This window comes from Tyto alba, unplaced genomic scaffold (assembly GCF_018691265.1).
Source record: "Tyto alba isolate M040663 unplaced genomic scaffold, T.alba_DEE_v4.0 Super-Scaffold_40, whole genome shotgun sequence".
Taxonomy (NCBI): Eukaryota; Metazoa; Chordata; class Aves; order Strigiformes; family Tytonidae; genus Tyto; species Tyto alba.
In genome coordinates, this window is record NW_024881316.1 from 18,791,717 (window position 1) to 18,813,176 (window position 21,460).

The following is a 21,460-nucleotide window of genomic DNA, read 5'->3' on the forward strand; positions in this document are numbered from 1 at the left end:
CCTTTTTTTTGGCACTTAAATTTTGAAGACGCCTTTTGATTTCATTTATGTTGAACAATTTATTTGGTAACTATTTGTATTGGGCAAAAACTGTTTCATAGGTTTTCAGCAAACCTAAGCTAAAAACATCCCAGAGAAGGCATACACACCCATCATACAAGCAACCACGTACAATACTACCCAAACAAGCATTCCACGACAGCTTCTATAAGGAAAACAGCATTTGCTGATAGGTGATAGGATATTTAAGCAAGGGCACGAGTCACCCCAAGATATGATGCTCCAAAACAAGAGTGTGTGAACGTATATACACATCTTAAAAAATCTGTCTGTAACACATTTTGGTGAACAATATTAGTCCATACTGTAAATTAAATGTACATTCACATCCCACTCCTGCCAATATTTGGAAAAAAAACCACCAAACCCCCAAAACATTACTACTTTTTATTGTTCTCCTTTTTAAAGTGGATTTATAAGGTGAACACATGTGCCAAGTCAAAAAAAATCACAATCATGTTCACTATTCAGAAAATCATAGGATAACTGAGGCTAGATGCAATCTCCAGAGGTCTCTAGTCCAACCTCCTGCTCAAAGCAGGGTTCAGCTATGGAGTCAGGCTCGGTTGCTTAGGGCTGGTCTTGAAAACCTCAAGGAGAAGAGGCTGCACAACCACTTTGGGCAACCTGTTCCAGACCTTTACAGTCCTATCACAGAACAGTATTAACTGGGCATTAAAACCAAACGAGGATATATGTTGAAAAATAAACTGTCTTACTGTTCTCTGTGCTTATCCCATTAGAAATCAGTATAAGTGATACCTTGCATGATTTTGGTGCTATTAACTTAAAATGGTAAAATCATTTAAGATAATTTGTTCTCCTATATTTTCATGAAGAAAGCCTTTCTTTAGTTTATTCCCTTTTCTGTAACCAGGATTAAAAGTGCAGACCACTAGAAGAGGAAATTACTTCCATAATAAACAACAGTGTTAAAATTAAAACCCCTTTCCTGATGGCTATACAGCACCTTCCTTGCTGCACTTTCAGCCCACTGCTTTACATGCATGATGGACACAGCAAATATACCATTCCTTTCCTCTTTGCAGCAGTGTTATGTATTTGAAGACTATTTACGTATTTCTTTTCAGCTGGCTCTACAGTAAGTAATCTTTATTCATGCAATCCTTCCTCAAAGGTTACATGTTCATGAGCACGAGTCATTCTCAGTGCTCCCCTTTCAAAATCCTTTAAACTGAAGCTTCACGAATATGAAATAGCACAGGACTATTTAATTAGTGTTGCAGACAATATACCACTTTAAAACATCTTTGTAAGAATCTCATTTGAAACTGCTTGACTTTATTTACCTGTGTTCAGCGTCTGATCCAAATAACCCTCATATATTTATTTCTGAGTAGACAGAATTTGATTTGTTTCGTCACATCTCAGATTTATTCTCCCCTTCAGGTATTTGCTCACACTTGTCCCTTCTGCATTGGATCCTATTCGTTTCAGGCTACCTCTCTGATTTGCCAAGAACATTCTGGATTTTAAAGCTTTCTTCTAGTTATTATCAGTCCCTCCTGACTTCTTTTATCATAAAGTAGAATATTCATATTTTCTATCCCATACTGTAAAATGACAATTCTGAACAGTATTAGAACGAGGACAGATCCACATGATAGTCTGCCCTTCTGCAGCATACCAATTAAAACTGTTCTCAGCATATACTTTTTCAGTCATGCTATAGAAGGGTAGACCAATGTTTTTGTTGCAGCTATAAGACTAAGATAAGGCATTGTCATTATCTAAGTAACACAAAGAAAACAGAATACAAAGGATAATTAAATTTATAGTGAGAGTATATTTTCTGTGGAGGTAAAACTTGCAGCATAACACCTGTACACACAGTCTGTAGCTTCCCTTACCACTACTGGCTTTTGTAAGAGAGAACCAAGTTAAACCAAGACCAAAAAGCGGAGGAAGGCAGAACACGACTTCTGGATTCCTCAGGGAGAATCAGGTGTGGCAAATAAACCTTTGAACTGCCTAAAAGAATCTCCCTCAATAGATTAAATTATAGGTGCCTCCTATATCTTTAATTTACATACGATCACTCACTTTCGTCTCAGTTGCCTACAGCTCCCTGATGTCCCTAGAGCTTGCTCTGTAAAGCAGAACACAGAACAGTAAAAGCCAAAGTCAACTAGTTTGATTTGGTGAACCAAAAGGTATAAGGCTGAGTTGGTTTCAAGTATTCAATCCTATGAAATCATATAGTCACCAAAACAAAAATACAGGGTTGTTCATTTTAATGCATTTCTGCAGAGAGTTTGGACTGGCACACGTCCCACGTTTAGGCAGCTGTGTCCCACTTTAGGTTAGATACAAACAGAATGTGCAAACACTGTCTTGCTCCTTAATATGTAAGAAGAGGCAGAGTTTTTGGTATTAGGAAAACTAAACTTTTAATTTCCAGGCTTTTTAATCATGTTTGTTACACATAAATATTTACAACCATTTGATTTAGTGACACTATGTTGAAATGCAAAGGTGTTGATATATTTTTAATACTGGAGTTCAGCAACTGGAAACTCAGCATTGCTGTTCTTCAATAATTATTTGAGTTAAGGCTAAATTGAGTAACTGCTAAATCCCAGGCAGAGATCTACATCCCATAATCTTAAAACACATTCTTTCCTCACAAATCATCATGTGCATCTTCTGATGAGACTGTCCCAAATTATTTTTGAGTGATGACTGGTAAATAAGGATCCCTTCACTCATATATTTCCTTTTATTTGAAGGACAGCTAAATACATTGTCAATAGTTACACTGGAGATACTTTTAAATGGGATCTTTTAATTAACTTCTGAATTTACAGGACAAAAAGGAAAAGTCTAAATGTGCTGACTCAGCTTCCACATAAGAAAAACACGACTACCAGTGGTTGGGTCATTTGATCTCTGCCTTAAAATAAGGGAAATCAAGCAAATAGAGTGGCAGCAACAGCTGGAACCACGTGCCAGTGTTCAAACATGATTTATTTACAAAACTCAAGGAAAGCACAGCACAGCTGCAGAGAAATTATGGGGGAAAAAAAAGTAAAAAGAAAAAATCCACAAGCCCTTCAGAACTGATGAATAATGCTGCCACCAAGGAAATAAGATCTGTTGGTAGAGTTAGAAACACTCAAGTTTAACAAGTGCTTTTTTTAGAGGCAGAATCTTCACATTATAATATGTTAGTTGCTACAGATGCTGGTTTTTACTTCTAATACTTCTTCCTTCCTTCTTAATGGGTCACTGCCTCCTAAAAAGACCTCCACAATTTTAAATCTCTTAAATTCTGTTAATCCATACCATGCTTTCTCTATAATATGAATGCTGGAAAGATGGCTAACACTTCTGAAGAGGTATGGTGGGTGAGTGAATATACCCATGTCTAAAGAAGCCTAACTCACATATATATTCTTTTTTTTTTTTTTTTTTTTTTTTTTTTTTTTAATTCAGAAGCTGCCACATACTCTCCATTTTCTTCAGTCTGAGTATTGGCAGAATAGCAGTATCAGTCATTCTTCATCTTTATGTTATATAAATTCTGCAGAAATGCTTTTCTGTACCTTTTTCAGACAGTGAGCTGAAGTACAGAGAGACTATCTATGATCTGAAAGAGTCTTAATTCAGGTTGCCTAATCCAAATCAGTCAAAATTAGTGAAAAAGCAGCAATCAGGCAGTAACACGGTTAGGAGCTGAAGTTTCAACCATAAACTATCACCACTGTTACTTTAATTCCTACTAGGCAAGCTATGCAGGCTCTTACTTCCACTTGTCCCTTAACACAGACTTGCCTTTGATGACCTGTAAAGATCTACTTGTCTGAAGCCACACAAGATTAGGTTGCATCATCTAGAGCGACTCAGGCTGGAATTCTGTCAGCCAGGACAGCCTTCCACAGGGCCAGTTTAGTTCCCATTTTAATGCACAAGCTTTTGAACTGTTTCTGGCCACTGCAGACCACCTGCAATTAGGACAAACCACTTCAAGCTCCATTTCCGATACCCACTAGTGAAGAACAAGGAAAGGCTTCTCCTGGAATTTACACTCAGAAACACTTCCTGGCTGTCAGGAGACTGAGAACGTCCTTAGGGCAACACGCCAGTCTAACAGGCAAAGGGACTGAACTTCCAGTCTGAGGAAGAGGTAAATGTACCTGGTTCAGCTTGGCCACTGGCAGTCAAGTCAATTCTCACTCTGAGTCAGATGCATGCAGGAGATAAAACCCATGTTAACTACTGTGTGGGAACACAGAAGTATATAAATGAAAATTAACCTTTTTAAATTGGTGGTCAATTATGCTGTAGCAAATGTTAGATTTTGCTATTGAAGTAAATTTCTGTTCTTAGGAAAGAAGGGTGTAAAACATTTAGTAGCAACAACACAGTTAAAAGTGCATTTGTAACGTATAAAAACAATAATTAAATACTAGAAATACCTATACATCATTTAATCATAAATTTCATACTGTATAAATAAACATTTACTAGTTACCATAGAAATAAGATAGCAGTAAACACTACTGGAGTCCAGTGTTTATGGTTCTGTTAGACTTCATTCTTAAAAAAATTTCTTAAAAAAAAGTGTGTCACTGATGACACTGATTAATATGCGTAAAAACCTCCTTGTTCTTAAGCATTTCAGGAATCATTTACATCGGAGAAAAATAATAATTTTGTTCATGAAAGAGTTAAGGAAGACCTGCAGAAAAAAGCTCTACTTGGTTGGCCATATATAAAGTTGTTAAACTGAAAAAACAGCTAACATGGACAGAATAATTTACCTTTTCACCTTCTTCACCTTTGCTACCCGCAAAACCACGTTCACCCTGGAACACAAAACAGTAAAATAAAAATCTCAGACAGAAACATTCTTCAAATAATTGCATTCTTTAAAATAGTTTTATTGCATTTGAATTTTTATTATGAGATTAAAACAAAATAATTTGGTTACCAATTGTCTCTCATTTAAAAAGGTGTGAAACCTCTATACAAAAAAATGACAAAGCTTTCTACAGTTTTGTTGATTAACAGTAGTCAATCATTTTTCCTTTCAGCCTAAGGGAGCTTCTCAGCTGTAAAAATTCTGAACTATTAATTGATGCTAAACCCAGTCATTGCAGCCCTTCCGTTGTTCTGCAGAACCAGTTTTAATATATTAATTCCTATTAATTTTTAATTTTTAAATATGAGTAGTCAGCTGTAAAGGCCTCCAAAACCCAGAACAATTGACAAAAATATACAGACACAATTTACTGCAAGAAAACTCATTCCTTTCACTTTGAAAACCACATCCAATTACCTAGGTATTACAAAAAAAACACAAACAGAAGTGGTGAGTTTTGAAACAGTAAGTCAAGCTCATCTTATTTCAGCAGATTGAATTCTTTATTTGATGATCATTCAATAAAAAGACCTGTTATAATGCTCTTCCAGCTCCAATTTGATAGCTTTTAGCTCAGAAAAAATCTTCCTGTACAATCTTACTACGTTAATGACTTCATCAAATAGTCTGCAGCCTGGCTATATTATAACAAGAATAACACCTCCTTTAGATCTTTATTAATGTATACTTGTATGTTTTGTGACAAATACAGCAGACATACAGCCAAAATTATATACTTGTAGCACAAAAACTACCTAATAAAAAGTCCCCAAACGTTCTCTTTCTCTCTCAAATCATCCAGCAGGAGATGGTTTGTATGTCTTTGCCAGTCTCTAGAATTCAGTTTCACCACTTCAGTACAATGCACGTGATTTTTACAGGTCTGAAGATGAAAAGACTGGAAAATTTCCAAAGTAAAGCATATGGTGTTTTCTAAATTTCTTTCTAAAAATTAGAATGAGCAATGTCTAAACATTATTTCACCCTTCAGAGAGTGTTGTTTCCTTATATAGAAGTCTAATGTTTAAGTGAGGTTAGGTTAACTAGAACAGCAGGCTACAACTTGCAAAATTTCTATCAGCATTCTGTCAAATCTTTCAACTGATATAGCACCATGTACTACACATCTGGGAAATAAACTCAAAAGCTTCGGAGATGTGCAGAGGTATAGATTATCAAATAGTTCTGGACTTTTCATCAGCCACCTACAGTGGCTGCTTTTTGTTTGTTTCTTTTGGCTGGGGTAGCTCATGCAATCACCAGCTTAAGGGGCAATTTTAGAAGCATGCCCAAGACCAAGCATGCAAAATGGGATCTAGTGAAATAACTTTCCATATGTCCTCACCTAAAAATGAGTGGCTAACTACTGAAATAAATTCTGAATGTATGCAACTTCTGTTTTGCTCATCTAATATTCCTTTCTCATGCAAGGCTGGACCAGATGATCTTCCGAGGTCCATTCCAACCTGGGTTGTTCTATGATTCTATGATTCTCATTCTTCTCCAACTGCTGGACACACAACACAGCATATGCTTGCTCACTTTTGACAAATTTTTAGAAGAAAAGTGTTTTCTTCATTTAGCTTTCCCATTTGTGAGACTGCATATCCTGTCTTTACTAAATTCCAATTCATTATATAAAAATTATTCTTAGATGGAATAAAAATTTATCTCACTGTAGCTTGTGTCCATTGTCTCTTATACTTTCACTGTACAACTCTGACAAGAGTCTGCCTCTGGCTTCTCCAAACTCTCACAATAACTTACAGACAACAGTGAGTCTGCACACCATCCTCCATCCTCCCCCTTTACAAATCATCTCATCTTAAGGCTGAACAAGCCCAGCTCCCTCAGCACCCCTGGATACATACTGGTATCTTGCAAATGTCCAAGTAACTTAAGTGCTCTTTAACACTTTTCCCCTTTAGTGGGCAAGGGTTCATTCTCACACACTCTCCTAGGAGGCTTAAGTAACTTGGGAGGCCTGAGGTCAAACTTTATTAGTGAAAACCAAGGCAAAAAAAAGTATCAGGTACTCTCAGCCTTTTCCATGGCCCCCAGCCCATTAAGCAGTGGGTCAACATTTTCTTCAGGATTGTTTTTGTTGTGGATGCACTTACCAGAAGCCCTTCACACTGCCCTTCAAATCCCTCATTAGTTTCAGTTCCAGATGACTTTTTGGTTTCCTAACTCCATCACCACATGCTTTGGCAACATTTCTATATTCCTACTGGGAAACTCTCTGTTTACTTTCTTTTCGTGTCTGAGCTCAGTCAGGAGCTCCTTGTTCATCCGTGATGGCTTTCTGCCATACTCGCTCAACTCCCTGCACATCAGCATGGACTGTTCTTGGTATTTTAGGAAGCTGTCCTTGAAGATCAACCAGCTGGGCTCCTTATGCCTGCAGGCCAGTCTCAATTGCTCTTTGGCTTCCTCTTCGTCAGACTCAACAAACTCACTTCCTTGGAACTCTCCTCAAAGGTTTTGTTTTCTACACTCCTGAACACATACTAGCTCCCTGCTTGGACCCTCTCTGGTTTCTCCAGCTCTCCTGCAGAAGTGAGGGTGGAAGATCCCCCAAATATGACACAGCATACCAGATGTAGTGCCACTGAGAAAAGGAGGGAAAAATATCTTCACCTGATCTGCCAGCTGCAGTTTTACTAATGTAGTCCAACATGTGTTTCACTTTATTCCCAACAGGAGAACACTGTTAGCTCATAATTCAGCCTCATGTTGACTCCAGGTCCTTTTCAGCAATGCTACTGCTCAGCCAGTCAGTTCTCTGCCTGTTCCAATGTATAAGGTGATATACTGACTCCTTCATTATCAGAAATAGTCAGAGTGTCCAGATTTTTTGCACATATTTGAATTTTAAAAACCTATTTCCAATTAGAGAAAATAAGAAATACAGTCAACAGAAAGTGCAGAGGAAGAAATTTAGCTAATTTCCATTTAACATCATTAAAAATATAACAAAGTTAGCCACAAGTTACTTCAAAGAATTAAAATGTTGCAGAAATAAAAATGTGAAAGTTGCAAAATAAGACATTTATGACTGACTTAAATTCTCCTTTCTGTGGCAAAATTCTCATACTAAGTTAGGTAAAACACTTCACACAAACTTTTTCATAGCCAATCAGCGATTACTCGTTTTGATAATCACTGCAGGATTGCTAATCTGATATTCAGTGTTTTAAATATGCCTACAGTACAAGTCAATGAGATTCTGACTTTGAACACGTAAATTGATAGATTGTGGTACGCATGTTGTAGAACTCAATGCTGTCTCACTCATCTGCAGAAAATAAGTTCCTTGCTTCCCTTCATGCTATATTACAGGAAGCATCTGCCCTAAAGATACACAAATCATCCTTTTGCAACAAGGTCACACTGCAGAACACTTTCTTGAAATTTTAATATGATCAAAATAATGTGTTTTTTTGGGTCTGTACTCCCTTAATTTGTGGAAGCAGCAGAACTATTTCCCCTATATTTTTCTAAAAGGAATTAGCTGGACAGACCCATAAGTATTTCATTCCAAATACTTACGGTTAAACACAGCTGCAACCAAGAGAAAACAAAATCTGACCATGAAAAGAGTCAGGCAACTTTAATAGATATTACCAACAATGTCTATAATAGACGTGCCTGTTTTTGCAATTTTTGGTCCTTCTAGAATATTCCACCTCTGGAGAGGAGCATAAGATTCAAATGAAAGAGTGGCAGAAACAGTGCCATCCTGCACCTCATTTCACTGAGATCATGAGATTCTCAAATTTCATATTTTTGAATCTGCTACCTTGTGGCTGGAAAGACCTGCACAGTTCTGAGACGTAGGCAACTGCTCTTAATGCAAAATAATACCAACAGGCAGGTTTGTGCCACTGCATCACATGCCCTTTCTCTTTCAAAAGAGAAGCTGACAGTGAAGTTCCTTCGTCACATTACAGAACTCAGAAACTGGATACAAATACAGTTTATGTAGATAATGGACAGCTGGCAAAGAGCATGTTGAGAGTGAAAATGCATGAAATGAGATTAAGTTTTCTTTGTGGTTTGTTTAGAGGTTTTCCTGTTGTTTTGTTTGTTGTTGTTGTTGTTTTTTTTGGTTTGTTTTTTTTTTTTTTTTTTTTTTACCTTGGAACCAGTAAGACCAGGTATGCCAGGAGCACCTACTAAGCCAGCTTCCCCCTGAAACAAAACGTACATAGCCATCATTTTACAGACCTATATCATGCCTGAGCTAAACTGAAAGGAAAAGACATCTGGACATGTATTGCTTCTCATTCATTTTCTACAGAACAGATGAACTGTTTTCTAGGGATGTTTATCTCTGTTGACTTGTATTTGATTAAAATAAATTTCCATTTCAAAATATTAGGCAACTAACAATTACAGGTTATCTAATTATGCAGCAGATATAGGTATATTGCTTCAGACATCTGGACAACAAAAAAAGATTAGGGAGTTTGGCTCACGTGAAAACCTTTAAGTTGGATTTCAGGCCCTGATTCAGAAAAAAATACTTCAGAAGACACCTGGATACTACCCAAGTACCTAAAATCCCAACAAGGGTGCTACAGCTTCCACCCTCTCCTTAATACCTATCAGATGCTTGAGCCCACACGGATCTACACTTAAACCGTGAGGTCCTACAGGGAGTTGTATATATGAAGCTGACTCCAGGCTCTGCTCAAAGGGGAGTTTCAGATCTTTCCCCCATCTCTAGGAGAGTCCCAACCTACTCAGCAGAAGGAAATACAAATCTCGATCCTGTGCAACCAGGCAGACAAAAATCAATTTCTCCTACTTCCTAAGTCAATGTCCTGCATATGTTCTTAAATTACTGCCTCCTCTACCCCATGTTTGAAAAGAGCAAAATAAGTCAGCTGTACAGTTGTTAGTCAGCCCTGCCCCTCAAACTACCTTCTCCTTCACTGCCCATGAAAATTAAGAATCTGATTTGGGTTTGTAAATTCCATTCAAGAAACCCGATGCTTAAAAATTATGCTCAGCAACTGAACATAAGTACAAACAAGCACCTTGTTAAACAAAAAATGTTTTTAAAAGGTAACTAACCAAGCTAAGTAATATGGTAAACTTCAATATCTGAATAAGGACTAATTGAGAAAAATAAACAAAATAAATCAATAGCTCTAAGTTGAAAGCTACAAACAATTCAATTATGCATTTAATATAAAGCTAGATATTGCTAGGTAATATCTCACTTAGAATTAAAATATAAAATATTGCAGTGGTTTCCTTTTCCGTTCCTCCTTAGCAAAGCGTGTTAAACAATTACAGACCCAGTGAGAACCAGACTCTGCCACTCAAAGCTAAGAACCACCCTTCATTTACAGATTCATTAAATACGCCACCATGAAGTACATTAATTTTGTTCTCAATAAATCTGAAGTTACTGAGTTATGTTCTGTTAGAAGAATTCATCCATGCTCACTTGACTTCAAGTGGGAGTTCAGAAGACTTATTAAAGGAATCTAAAATAAAATGCTTTCTCCATTCCGTTCACAGGTCTTAATTCCTTGACAGAAGTTTGCCCTGGTAAATCGCACACCATCCAATTCAGTTTTCTAGCCAAGCCAGAATTCAGCAACAAAAGAAAGTTTTGAAAGTTCACTCATTTGATTCCAAGCCAAGCAGAAGACAAATGTGTCACAAACACAAAAAAAGAACAGAGACAAAGGAAAAACTCCAATCTGTCTTAACAACAGAAAGAGCCAATAAAAGAACAATTACTCATCAAAATGATACAAGTAATTAAGCAAATAAATACAAAGTACTCATGATAAACAATAATTAAAATACAGCTTAAAATAGCTTGATAAAATGGCATTTTTTCTAACTCCACTCATGGCACAGTTTCCAACATCTTCCTTCCAGCTCCCATCTGTAAAAATAGATGCTAGCATGCTGGGAAAAAATTCCAATTAATCAGTACAAGTTACCAGATAATAATATTTCATCTTCCCTGCTATATTAGATCACTGTGAACTAGAAAAAAACCACATTCACTATATTTCTTCTGTGGTGACAAGCCATAGATGTTTTGCCTTGCACTGTTTAATCAGTGTTCTACAAATGATTATCCCTTCAACACAACAATGCAAAAATAACCTCCTACATCAGTACTGCTTCTTGCTAAATATAAAATGTTTAATGTTGTAGAATCATAGAATGGTTTGGGTTGGAAGAGACCTTAAAGATCATCTAGTTCCAGCCCCCATGCCATGGGCAGGGACACCTTCCACTAGACCAGGTTGCTTGAAGTCCCATCCGACCTCACCTTGAACCCTTCCAGGGAGGAGGCAGCCACAGTTTCTCTGGGCACCCTGTGCCAGTGCCTCACCACCCTCAAAGTAAAGAATTTCTTCCTCATATCTAATCTAAATCTATCCTCTTCCAGTTTAAAAACATTACCCCTTGTCCGATTCCTACACTCCCTGATAAAGAGTCCCTCCCCATCTTTCCTGTAGGATCCCTTTAAGCGCTGGAAAGCTGCTATAAGGTCTCCCCAGAGCCTTCTCTTTTCCAGGATGAACAACCCCAACTCTCTCAGCCTGTTCTCACAGGGGAGGTGCTCCAGCCCCCTCTGATTATCTTTGTGGCCCTTCTCTGGACTCACTTGAGCATGTCCATGTCCTTCTTCTGTTGAGGGCCTGAGAGATGAACACAGTACTGCTGGGGTCTCATGAGATTGGACTAGAGGGGGAGAATCACCTCCCTTGACCTGATGGCCACACTCCTTTTGACGCAGCCCGGATATGGTTGTTTTTTTCAGGCTGTGAGCGCACATTGCTGGCTCATAATTCAGTTTTCCATCCACTATTACCCCCAAGTCCTTCTCCATAGGGCTGCTCTCAATTCACTCATTGCCCAGCCTGTATTCGTGCTTGGGACTGCCTTGACCCACGTGCAGGACCTTGAACTTGGCCTTTCTGAACTTCATGAGGTTTGCAAGGTCCCTCTGGACAGGATCACTTCCCTCCACGTGTCAATGGCTCTACACAGCTTGGTGTCATCGGCAAACTTGCTGAGGGTGCACTGTCCTAGTTTTGGCTGGGATAGAGTTAATTTTTCTTCTTAGTAGCTAGAATAGTGCTGTGTTTTGGAATTAGTATGGGATTTGGTATGAGAAGAATGTTGATAATACACTGATGTTTTCAGTTGTTGCTGAGGTATCAAGGACTTTCCAACTCCCTATGTCCTGCCCATGTGGAGGTGTACAAGAATCCGGGAAGGGGCATGGCCACAGCTCTGGCTGATGAAATAGCCAATGAAATATTCCATATCATGTAACGTCATGCCCAGTATATAAAGGAGGGTTAGCCAGGAAAAAAGGGGGTTCTCGCTTCCAGGATTGCAATTGCAGGATCTTGGTATTTCAGGATCGCTACCCGGGAACGGGCTGGGTATCAGTCATCAGGTGGTGAGCAATTGCATTGTGCATTAGCTGTTTGTACTTTCTGTTATTGTTATTGTTTTATTCTATTTCAATTATTAAACTGTTTTACCTCAACCTGAGAGTCTCCCTTTACTCCTCCAATTCTGTCCCCTGTCTCCCAGGCAGGGGAGGGTGAGTGAGCGTCTGTGTGGTGCTCAGCTGTCCACTGGGTTTAAACCACGATATGCACTCACTCTCACTGTCCATGTCTCCAACAAAGATGTTAAGTGGCGCTGGTCCCAACACTGGTCCCTGAGGAATGCCACTCATCACTGGTCTTCACTTGGACATCAAGGTGTTGACTGCAACTCTTTGAGTGCGATCATCCAGCCAATTCCCAAACCAGAGAGTGGTCCATCTCTTAAATCCATGTCTCTTCAATTTAGAGACAAGGATGTTGTGCAGGACAGTATCAAAAGTTGTGGTTGCTTTAACTATTTTGGAAATGTGCAGTGTATTTTTAAACATGGTTCTTAATGTATTTATCAATTATTGAATTTGCAGACTGTAATTGCACTGCAACACCCTCTAAAATTAGAGATTTAGTTTATACCTAAAGGTTTCCAAGATAGAATAAGATGCTTTTTATCTATGTACTTAGCAACTTTCTTAGAATATGTTTACATTAGTTTTTATACCTTGACTTCCACATTTAGCTCTTTTTTCCCCCAAAATGAGAGATTTGCACATTAAAAATTATTAAAAAAAAAAAATGAGAAGCTACCTTAGCGTATGTGAACTTTATTAAGTGCACTGGTTATTTGTACAACCAAACAACATGGTGCCAAAAATGAATTAGGCATCACAGTATCTAATCACCAAAAAAAAAAAAAAAAAAAAAAGTGTTGAGAAAAACTTGTATCTATCACTTGGAACGCATTTTGCTATTTGGAACATTTTAGGCATTAACATGATTTATAACAGAAAACATGCTGGAAACTTGTGAGATTCTCTTCAAGGCTGGGAAAGAGAAACAATTACTGTAAAATACATTAAACATTTTGCAGATGCGATTTTGCAAAGTGTAAAAAAAATCCCAAACCACCAAGAAACAGTCAGAGGTTTCTCCATGCTCAATGTGAAAACAAAACATTTTTCCTTTTATTTTTAATTTTACTGGGGCACTACCAGGAGCTTGATTTACAGAATAAGCTTGGTACTCCAGGGTTACTACCAAGGAAACTCATCTTACTAGAATTAAAATCAGTGTGGTCAAACACTACTTACTGTTTTGATAATTTATGGATATTTGCCTTCCATTACACTGAGTATGCCAGACCCTTGGAATAATCTAATAGCCCGGTGTTTTAAAACGAGGACAACTATTTTTAGCATTGCAGAAATGGAGCGGAATGTTCAACAACGTACTGTCTGAAGGCTTGAGCAGCATCCTCCCCCATGAAGCACGTACCAAGCCAGTCCAGAGCCACTGCAGGGGGAGAGCTTCACTTTTAATGAATAAAAATCCCACACCAATTATACTCCATTACATGACACTTTCTTTAGCCTACTGCAGTACTTCCTTGTTTCTTTAAACAGGCTCCTGTTACTGGTTAGGATCACCTGATAGAATACTAATGGCATAAAAATATATTCAACTGATATTTACTAAGACTTCCCCATGAATCTCCTGGATTAGTCATGTCAGGAAGTTTCTGCTAAACATTATGACATTTTGGTTTCACTGCATCTACTGATCCTTTTGTTCCCACTTGGTTACTGCTGAACTACCAGGACTCAGCACTTGCAAGTACACTTGCTGAGGACTCTCTCAGTGCTATCCTTGAAGCAAACTTGACCCATGTGAGCAAGGATAAGACCCTTCCTTAAAATAACCTGATGAAGAAGGGCTTGTGACAGGTAAATAGTTTGTTTCCTTTGCTCTGTCCTGGTTCCACATCAGCCTGAGCAGAGCAAGTACATCATGGTTTGGCCAAGAGGGTGAGGGCAGGTCAGAGGACTCTTGTGTCTTTGTGTCCTAATGATCAGGGCTCCTGTAGATTTTTTATGTAGCTGCTCAAGAAAAAGGCAAATACAACTAGCTCTACTATTTGCACCTAATAACATAATCTAAATTCAGGAGGCAGCAATTTTTCCCCATTCTCAGCCCTTCCTGTTACCCATCTTTGGGACAAGTCAGACTTCCTTATCCATTTAGGCAACTAGATGTTAATACACTCCAAATTAAACGACACTTGAAAACGTAGGTTTTGGTGATTTGCATGCAAACAAAGGAATCGGCAGCCAGAGACAGCTCACAGCTTTAGAGAACATGGCTACAGGGGTTCTTACTCCATCCTGCACTCACTTTAGTTGGCATTTTTTTCCTTTTCTGCTATTAACATGTCTTAAAAAGCATGTAACTCGTACAATTTCTATATTCAAATACATAAAGCACAGTATTTCACAAATAAAGTACATTAAGTCAAAAGTCTGTTTCTGTATTTTGCTCCCACAAATTATTTTCACACAACATGAGATGTCAGAGAAGTTGTTCTAAAAACTTGAGATGAAAGGATCACTCTATTTTCATGCATAACTACAGGCCAGCATATTGCCTTTTTTCTTCTTTCAAAAACTGATAATGAACTGACTGAAGCCTTTATGATAGATGTCAAGGAGTGGTTTTTATACTGTCAAAAAAAGTATTAGCGGAAGCAGAGCGTCTGTTCTCACTAGGTGTTATTTCTGCATATGGCAAATACAAGTGGCATTCACCGCTATCACACATCCTTGAAGAACTGACAACTGCATTCTTCTTGACCTTCTTCATCAAGAATCATGGAATCATAGAATTGCTGAGGTTGGAAAAGACCTTTAAGATCATCGAGTCCAACTGTGAGCCTGACACTGACAAGTCCACCACTAAACCATGTCCCTAAGTGCCACATCTACACATCTTTTAAATACCTCCAGGTATAGCAACTCAACCACTTCTCTAGGCAGCCTGTTACAATGCTTGATAACCCTTTCAGTGAAGTGAAATCTTTCCTAATACCCAGTCTAAACCTCTCCTGGCACAACCTGAGGCCATTTCCTCTTGTCCTATCGCCTCTTACTTGGGAGAAGAGACTAACACCCACTACACTACAACCTCCTTTCAGGTAGTTTAGAGAGCGATAAGGTCTCCCCTGAGACTCCTTTTCTCCAGGCTAAAGAACCCTCGTTCTCTCAGCCACTTCACCAGCTTTACTGCCCTTCTTTGGACACACTCCAGCACCTCAATGTCTTTCTTGCAGTGAGTGGCCCAAAACTGAACACAGTATTGGAGGTGGGACCTCACCAGTGCTGAGTACGGGGGGGGGGGAGAGGGTATCACTTCCTGCTTGGCACACTATTGCTGATACAAGACAGGATGTTACTGGCCTTCTTGGGCACACTGCTGGCTCATATTCAGCCGGCCGTTGACCAACACCCTCAGGTCCTTTTCCATCAGGCAGCTCTCCAGCCACTGTTCCCCAAGCCAAAGGCATGTTTCCAGTCACCATTCTTAAATGCCACTGATTTCAAACAGAAAAGAACTGTACTGCAAGGAGCAAAACAGCAAATAGAGGGGAAAAATGAAGGCAGAATGTATTACCAGCACATAACCAGGACCTTGGGTAGTTTGGTTTAGTTCCTCTAGTCGTGAGAGGAAACTCATTAGTCTCTGTGGAGCCCTTGAGGGCTATAATGATGGAGTTTTACAATCAACGGGAAAGTTCTAGGCAGTGTGGAAGAGCAGTGGAACAGGACAGCTTCTCATTTTGTCTCACTGTGCCCTAAGGTCTGAAGGGCCTTTACAAATTTTTCCTCTGCTTTTCAGACTGAGTCAAATGACTCAACTAACAGCTTTTTTCATGGTCCACTACCCAGTTACATTCCTTAGGTAAGAAGGGTAATGAGCACACTATACTTTACTACATAGAAGTGGATAATGTTAATAAATTTTTTAAATTATTATTTTAGATTGCTATTTAAAAATGCAGTGCAGACATGAACTGAACATGGGATGGAAAACAGTCTAGTTCAGCTGACTTACAACACCATACGTGGAGCACAAAGAAAATGCAAACAAAAACCATGAGAACACTTCCTGTAGAGTACTGAGAATAGGCAAATAGGCTTGTGGCTGCAACAAGTTCTCAAATATTTGTAACGTCTTATGGATGAACAGTTTAGAAAATTAAGTCTAGACAGTTGGATATTTCTATCATCTGAAGCAAAACAGTACAAAAAATTTTGAAGTGATCTTATGAAGTGATCACAGACAACTGACAGATTTTTGTAACTATGTTACAAAAGAAAAATTGCCAGACTTATACACCATCTATTGATTTATTGTTAACCCAGCCGTAACATGGCATTAAAGGAAATTAAATCCTATTAAAGTTTCCACAGAATTGGAAATTAATCTACTTGACCTTGCTAAAATAGTATTTGAAACACAATAATGTTAAACATAAGTTAAAAAGTATCATCCAATATTAATGAATTGCCAAGGTCTTTTCATAATAACAAAATATACTATTACATTCGCCTTAATAATTGGAGCCCCAAGTTTATACATGGAAGGTAAACAGCATTGGTCATCTTCTTAGATGTCAGAGGCTGTTCTTTACTTTTAATAATTATTATTATCGCCCTCATCCATTTCCATAACCTGAAGATTAGGAGGCAGATTCTCAGCTGGTACAAATGTCAGTTTACCCTAACAAAGATCTGTCCCACAGACCATTAAACACTATCAAGTCTAATGTCTAACCACACAGACATGAAATGCAAAAAAAGCAGTAGCAAAACTAAGGAGTTAAGGTGAATTAAAAATCAATAGACTGCATATAGACCAGAATTTTTAATCTAGGAACTAACTGAGATGAGTACTTTTTCTGAAGTACCATATTGTTGGTGTGCTTGTGTAGCTGCAAGCCTCCTATCAACTACTGATAAATAAAGCAGTTTGAGGTACAGTTTCCATGTCTACATTTACACTCGGAAGTTTAAAGACTCTCCCAAGAAATGTATCTCCTCACTTCAAAAACAATTCCTTTGACATTTGATGTATTTTAGAGATAGGTTACTATTTGGATGAAGAGGATATACCGACCATGTATCTAGGACTCTAACAGACAGTTCCCCATCAGTGAACCTGGGATCACCAGATCTACTGTCAGCACACGAGCCCTAGGAACTGCTCCCTGAAGGTAAACCTCCAGGTGTACCCCATTACTATCAATTCTGAGCAGCTCTGTGGGGAATAGCAACATCTCAGCCTAGCAGAGTTTTAACTTTTATTTTCAAGCTCTTTTCTTAATCTTTTTGAGGCTTATTAGCCTACTCCATATCCCACATCTGGGATGCCTGACAGGAAGCTAGTCCACTATCTGAGGTACGCAGGCTGTCTGCATGAGTTTTTAATCATCCTCTCACTAAACCCCAATGTTTATTTAGAAAATCAACACTAGTCTGACAGCCATTTCTCTGGCTGCATTCCTTTCTCGTTCTTCGGAGGTTCAGCAGAAGTACTGCCAGTACACTATACTCTACAGGGTGGTACTACTTCTGGATGTTTCACAACATAGGCATTATAACCCTGTCACTGCAGAGCGCGACACATTTTTGTTAACAGTCCCTGAAATCTCACCTTCTTCCACCTCATGAATTTGATATGAGAAAAAAGAACAGCGTTCAGACTAAAGTATGAAGAAACGGGGGGTGGGTAGGAGAGACAAACTGGCCATAGTCACTGTTACATTACACATCCTACTGGCTAAGGCTCCAAGACTTCACATTAATCAAAGATGATTTGTAAGAGCATCCTGATACTCTACTATTTCCTCTGCTGTTTTTTTCCAGCAGAGTTGCTATCGTGGCACCGAGTAACAAATGTCACAAAGATGGTAATTTCTTCCACTTAAAGTTATGAAAACAAAAACCCCAAAGTGTAATTAAATAAACAGGCCATGATCAAGAAAATCTCTCTCTAATTATGCAGTGTGCTGTTACGTAGCTTACAAAAAAATTAGTAAGGAATAACACTGTATACTATTTATTCTCTTCCATTAAGTAGTTTCCCACCTTTACTCTTCCCTTATAGCACTGGATGCATCTCTAGCCATACCATATGCTCCTCTGGGCAGGGAATTTCTTTTACTCCAGACTTGTGCTACACTGTGCAAGAAAGTCCCAAGACCTTCTCACGTTATGGGAGGACATACAAACATAGAGTGTAACAGCTATACCCCAGAAGTCTGGCATTCTCCTTCTGTGCATACTTTTTAAGGGGATTTTCATTCTAAGAAGTGGACATCTAAATAAACAGTTCTTGAGATCTTAATGTCAATAGCTATAAATAAAATGTTGTACATTTTCCACATGTAAAGGTAACAGGTTACAACTATTAAATTAACTATGGATTAATTTATCCTATTTAGTGTTTTTCTTATTACAAACTAAAATAATGTTATCTTCATTTGTACGGGAAAACCAGAAGAACTGCCGTTCACAACAAAAAGGGAGTATAGCGAAAGGGGTGTTAATTCTGAAGAAAAAAGCATCAGCTGACTAACTTCTCAGTATCTGTTAATAAAAAAAAAAAAAAAAAAAAAAAAAGAAATCTGGCTTGTGTGAGGTACTTGTTAAATACAAATCAAACACCTGTCAACCAGCTGGGCCGCGTGTGTCACTGCTGAGCCATCTGCAGAAACACACCCCGCGCCAGTTGCTTTACTTAGCGTGGCCTGGGAACAAGAATCCATTAGACAGAAAGTCAACAGTGGAATTAGCAGCACTTTTTCTTTTAGTGCCCTTCCACTTACTTGTTTGACTTCTTGTGTTTCTATTTTTGGGAGCTTCATGCCAGAGCAACAGTGCTGACTGCTGATTAGACAAGACTTGGCCCAGTCTCAGTGTGTCACAATGATTTAATCGATTCAGACTTGAAAAATGCAGTATGAATCCTAGGTGTTGATAAATACTGGCTAGCAGTGGGAATTTAAGAAAAAAAAAAAACAAACCTCAACATTCTGTTTTGCAATACCTGCGAATGATTTTACTATATGAATAAAAAGTAGTTTTTATGTCCAACAACTTGGCACCTATGAATTTAAAAAAGCAACTTACATGGAATTTAGAATATAAAACCTACACTATAATTTTTAAGGTTTTCTTGGGAAGAAGTATATTCACTGACATTAAAAATACACATCTGTGCTGGTTTTATTTAAATAATTATATGACTAATACAGCTTACCCACCAAAAAAAAAGACAAAGGAGAGTTAATAGGTCACAAGTCACAGCAGCCAACAGTATTATCTATAACTTCTGTATAATTTGTACTATGTAAAAATTTTCTTCTGCATGAAGCTAACAATTGTTAGATTTTTTTAAATCTCATGCATTACTTTTAATATAAGTTGTTAGCCAGGAAAAAATATTGTTATATATAAACTGAGTAACATAAGTTACCCATAATTATGCTAATATAGATCGATGATTCATCAGATCCAAAATCTAGTATTCAGTGAAGTCCAGTATCTAATTCCTCAAAAGAAGACAAACAAAACTAAGCAAAACATGTCAGACAAGCTGTACAATGCTGCAGAGAGCAGTGAGAAAGTTCCTTCCTCCCCAATTAGATCATCTCCTGCAACACACTGCTGCCAACTTTTACAATGCTGTCTTGCAATGACAGGTATTTTTCTTAAAGCCCTACTTTCTGATGAGATGTGAAAAGCTCAGAATATTAGTTTCAAAATGTACAGTCTCTAGCCCTTACAGCTGAAGGAGAAAAAAAAAAAAAAATCAATCTACGTGCCACAGAAGCCACACAGAAAGAACCCAATAAATATAATTTACAAACAATTGAAGAAGAATCCTCAAGCCTCCCCCCACCCTCTCAAAGTCTGTGAGGTCCTGATTGAGGCTTTTCAAACACAGTTAGGAATCCCAGAGCCAGGCAGGCTCACAGCTAGAGTATTCATGAATCTCTGATTAAGGAACAAAGAGTTGCATTTAATGACTGCATTATTTAACAACCGCATTATTTTTTACTTCCACGTTACATAACACGCTAACAAAAGCCTGTCCTGCATGGCAGCGTGCCACCCTCAGTTTTGCTCCCAGCAGCCCAGACCCCTATTAAATAGATGGTGACCTCTGGTTTCTTTGGCCACACCTCACATCACAATAGTGGCTGCTGCACGCTGGGCTGCCGTGACTGGCCACATTCTGCTGGTTATTACAGTTTCCTTGCAAATACCAGAGGGTATACCCTTCCACCCCCACTCTTATCTCACTAGTGTCACTTGGCTGAAGGAGCCCACAGCTTTGATGCCGAGCAATACAAGCATTAGTGTCCGGCTCTCAAAACACATTTGCACTTTTGTTCTACTGGGACGTACAAATCTGATTTTGAGGGAAACCACAAGAGGACATAAGACAATGCTACGACTTTCCTCAAAAGGGTTAACTAACAGACTGAAGCATAATTCTGTTTTTTTCTCCTCAAAAAGGAAAAATAACTAAAAATGAAGTCTCTTCCCACCAACAGTATACAGCCTACAGCGGTCACTAGCACCATTCCCTCCAGAATGGAAATAACACTCAAGCCATGTCACTGCACGCAAGGTAATTTGATTCCATGGAGCTCTCTATCGAGAACCGAACTGAACTGCTGTAGTTTAGCCTTAGGAATTGAAAAACCAGGGAGCTCAACAGTTCCTGGAGTTGTGAACTGCAAAAATCACCTAATAAGGCAAAAATAAGTCAGCACAGCAGACAGCTCTCTGGAATCAAATTTATGATCAAAGGCTATTCAAAACACTTCCTTGTAATGCTAAGGAGAGAGCGAGAGCAAGCAAGCAAGAACTATACATGCTGAAGCAATGAAGCAAGTTTTGGAAAACGTAATGGTTTAAAGTGTATTTGCACAGTAAGATTTTTAGAAAGTATATTTATGCATCAAAATCTATTGAGAGCTATTGTCTTCATATTTACCTATCTCTTAAAATCAGATGTATGTTAATTATACACAAAGATATCACTGAAAACACAAAAAGAATATGAAACT

The 21,460-nt window shown here is 38.4% G+C and overlaps 1 protein-coding gene across 3 annotated transcripts in view; it reads right to left on the minus strand.

Moving 5' to 3' along the window:
• The window catches only part of COL19A1 (collagen type XIX alpha 1 chain), a 177,702-nt gene that overhangs the window by 99,591 nt on the left and 56,651 nt on the right, over window positions 1-21,460 (minus strand). For 2 of the 3 annotated variants that reach the window (XM_033002791.2, XM_042803594.1), the window contains exons 11-12: window positions 9,086-9,139; window positions 4,845-4,889 (exon numbers count right to left, since the gene is read on the minus strand). In XM_033002791.2, coding sequence (XP_032858682.2) covers window positions 4,845-4,889; window positions 9,086-9,139 — 99 coding nt within the window. The remainder of the gene's footprint in view (window positions 1-4,844; window positions 4,890-9,085; window positions 9,140-21,460) is intronic. The other variant, XM_042803595.1, reaches the window with a different exon arrangement.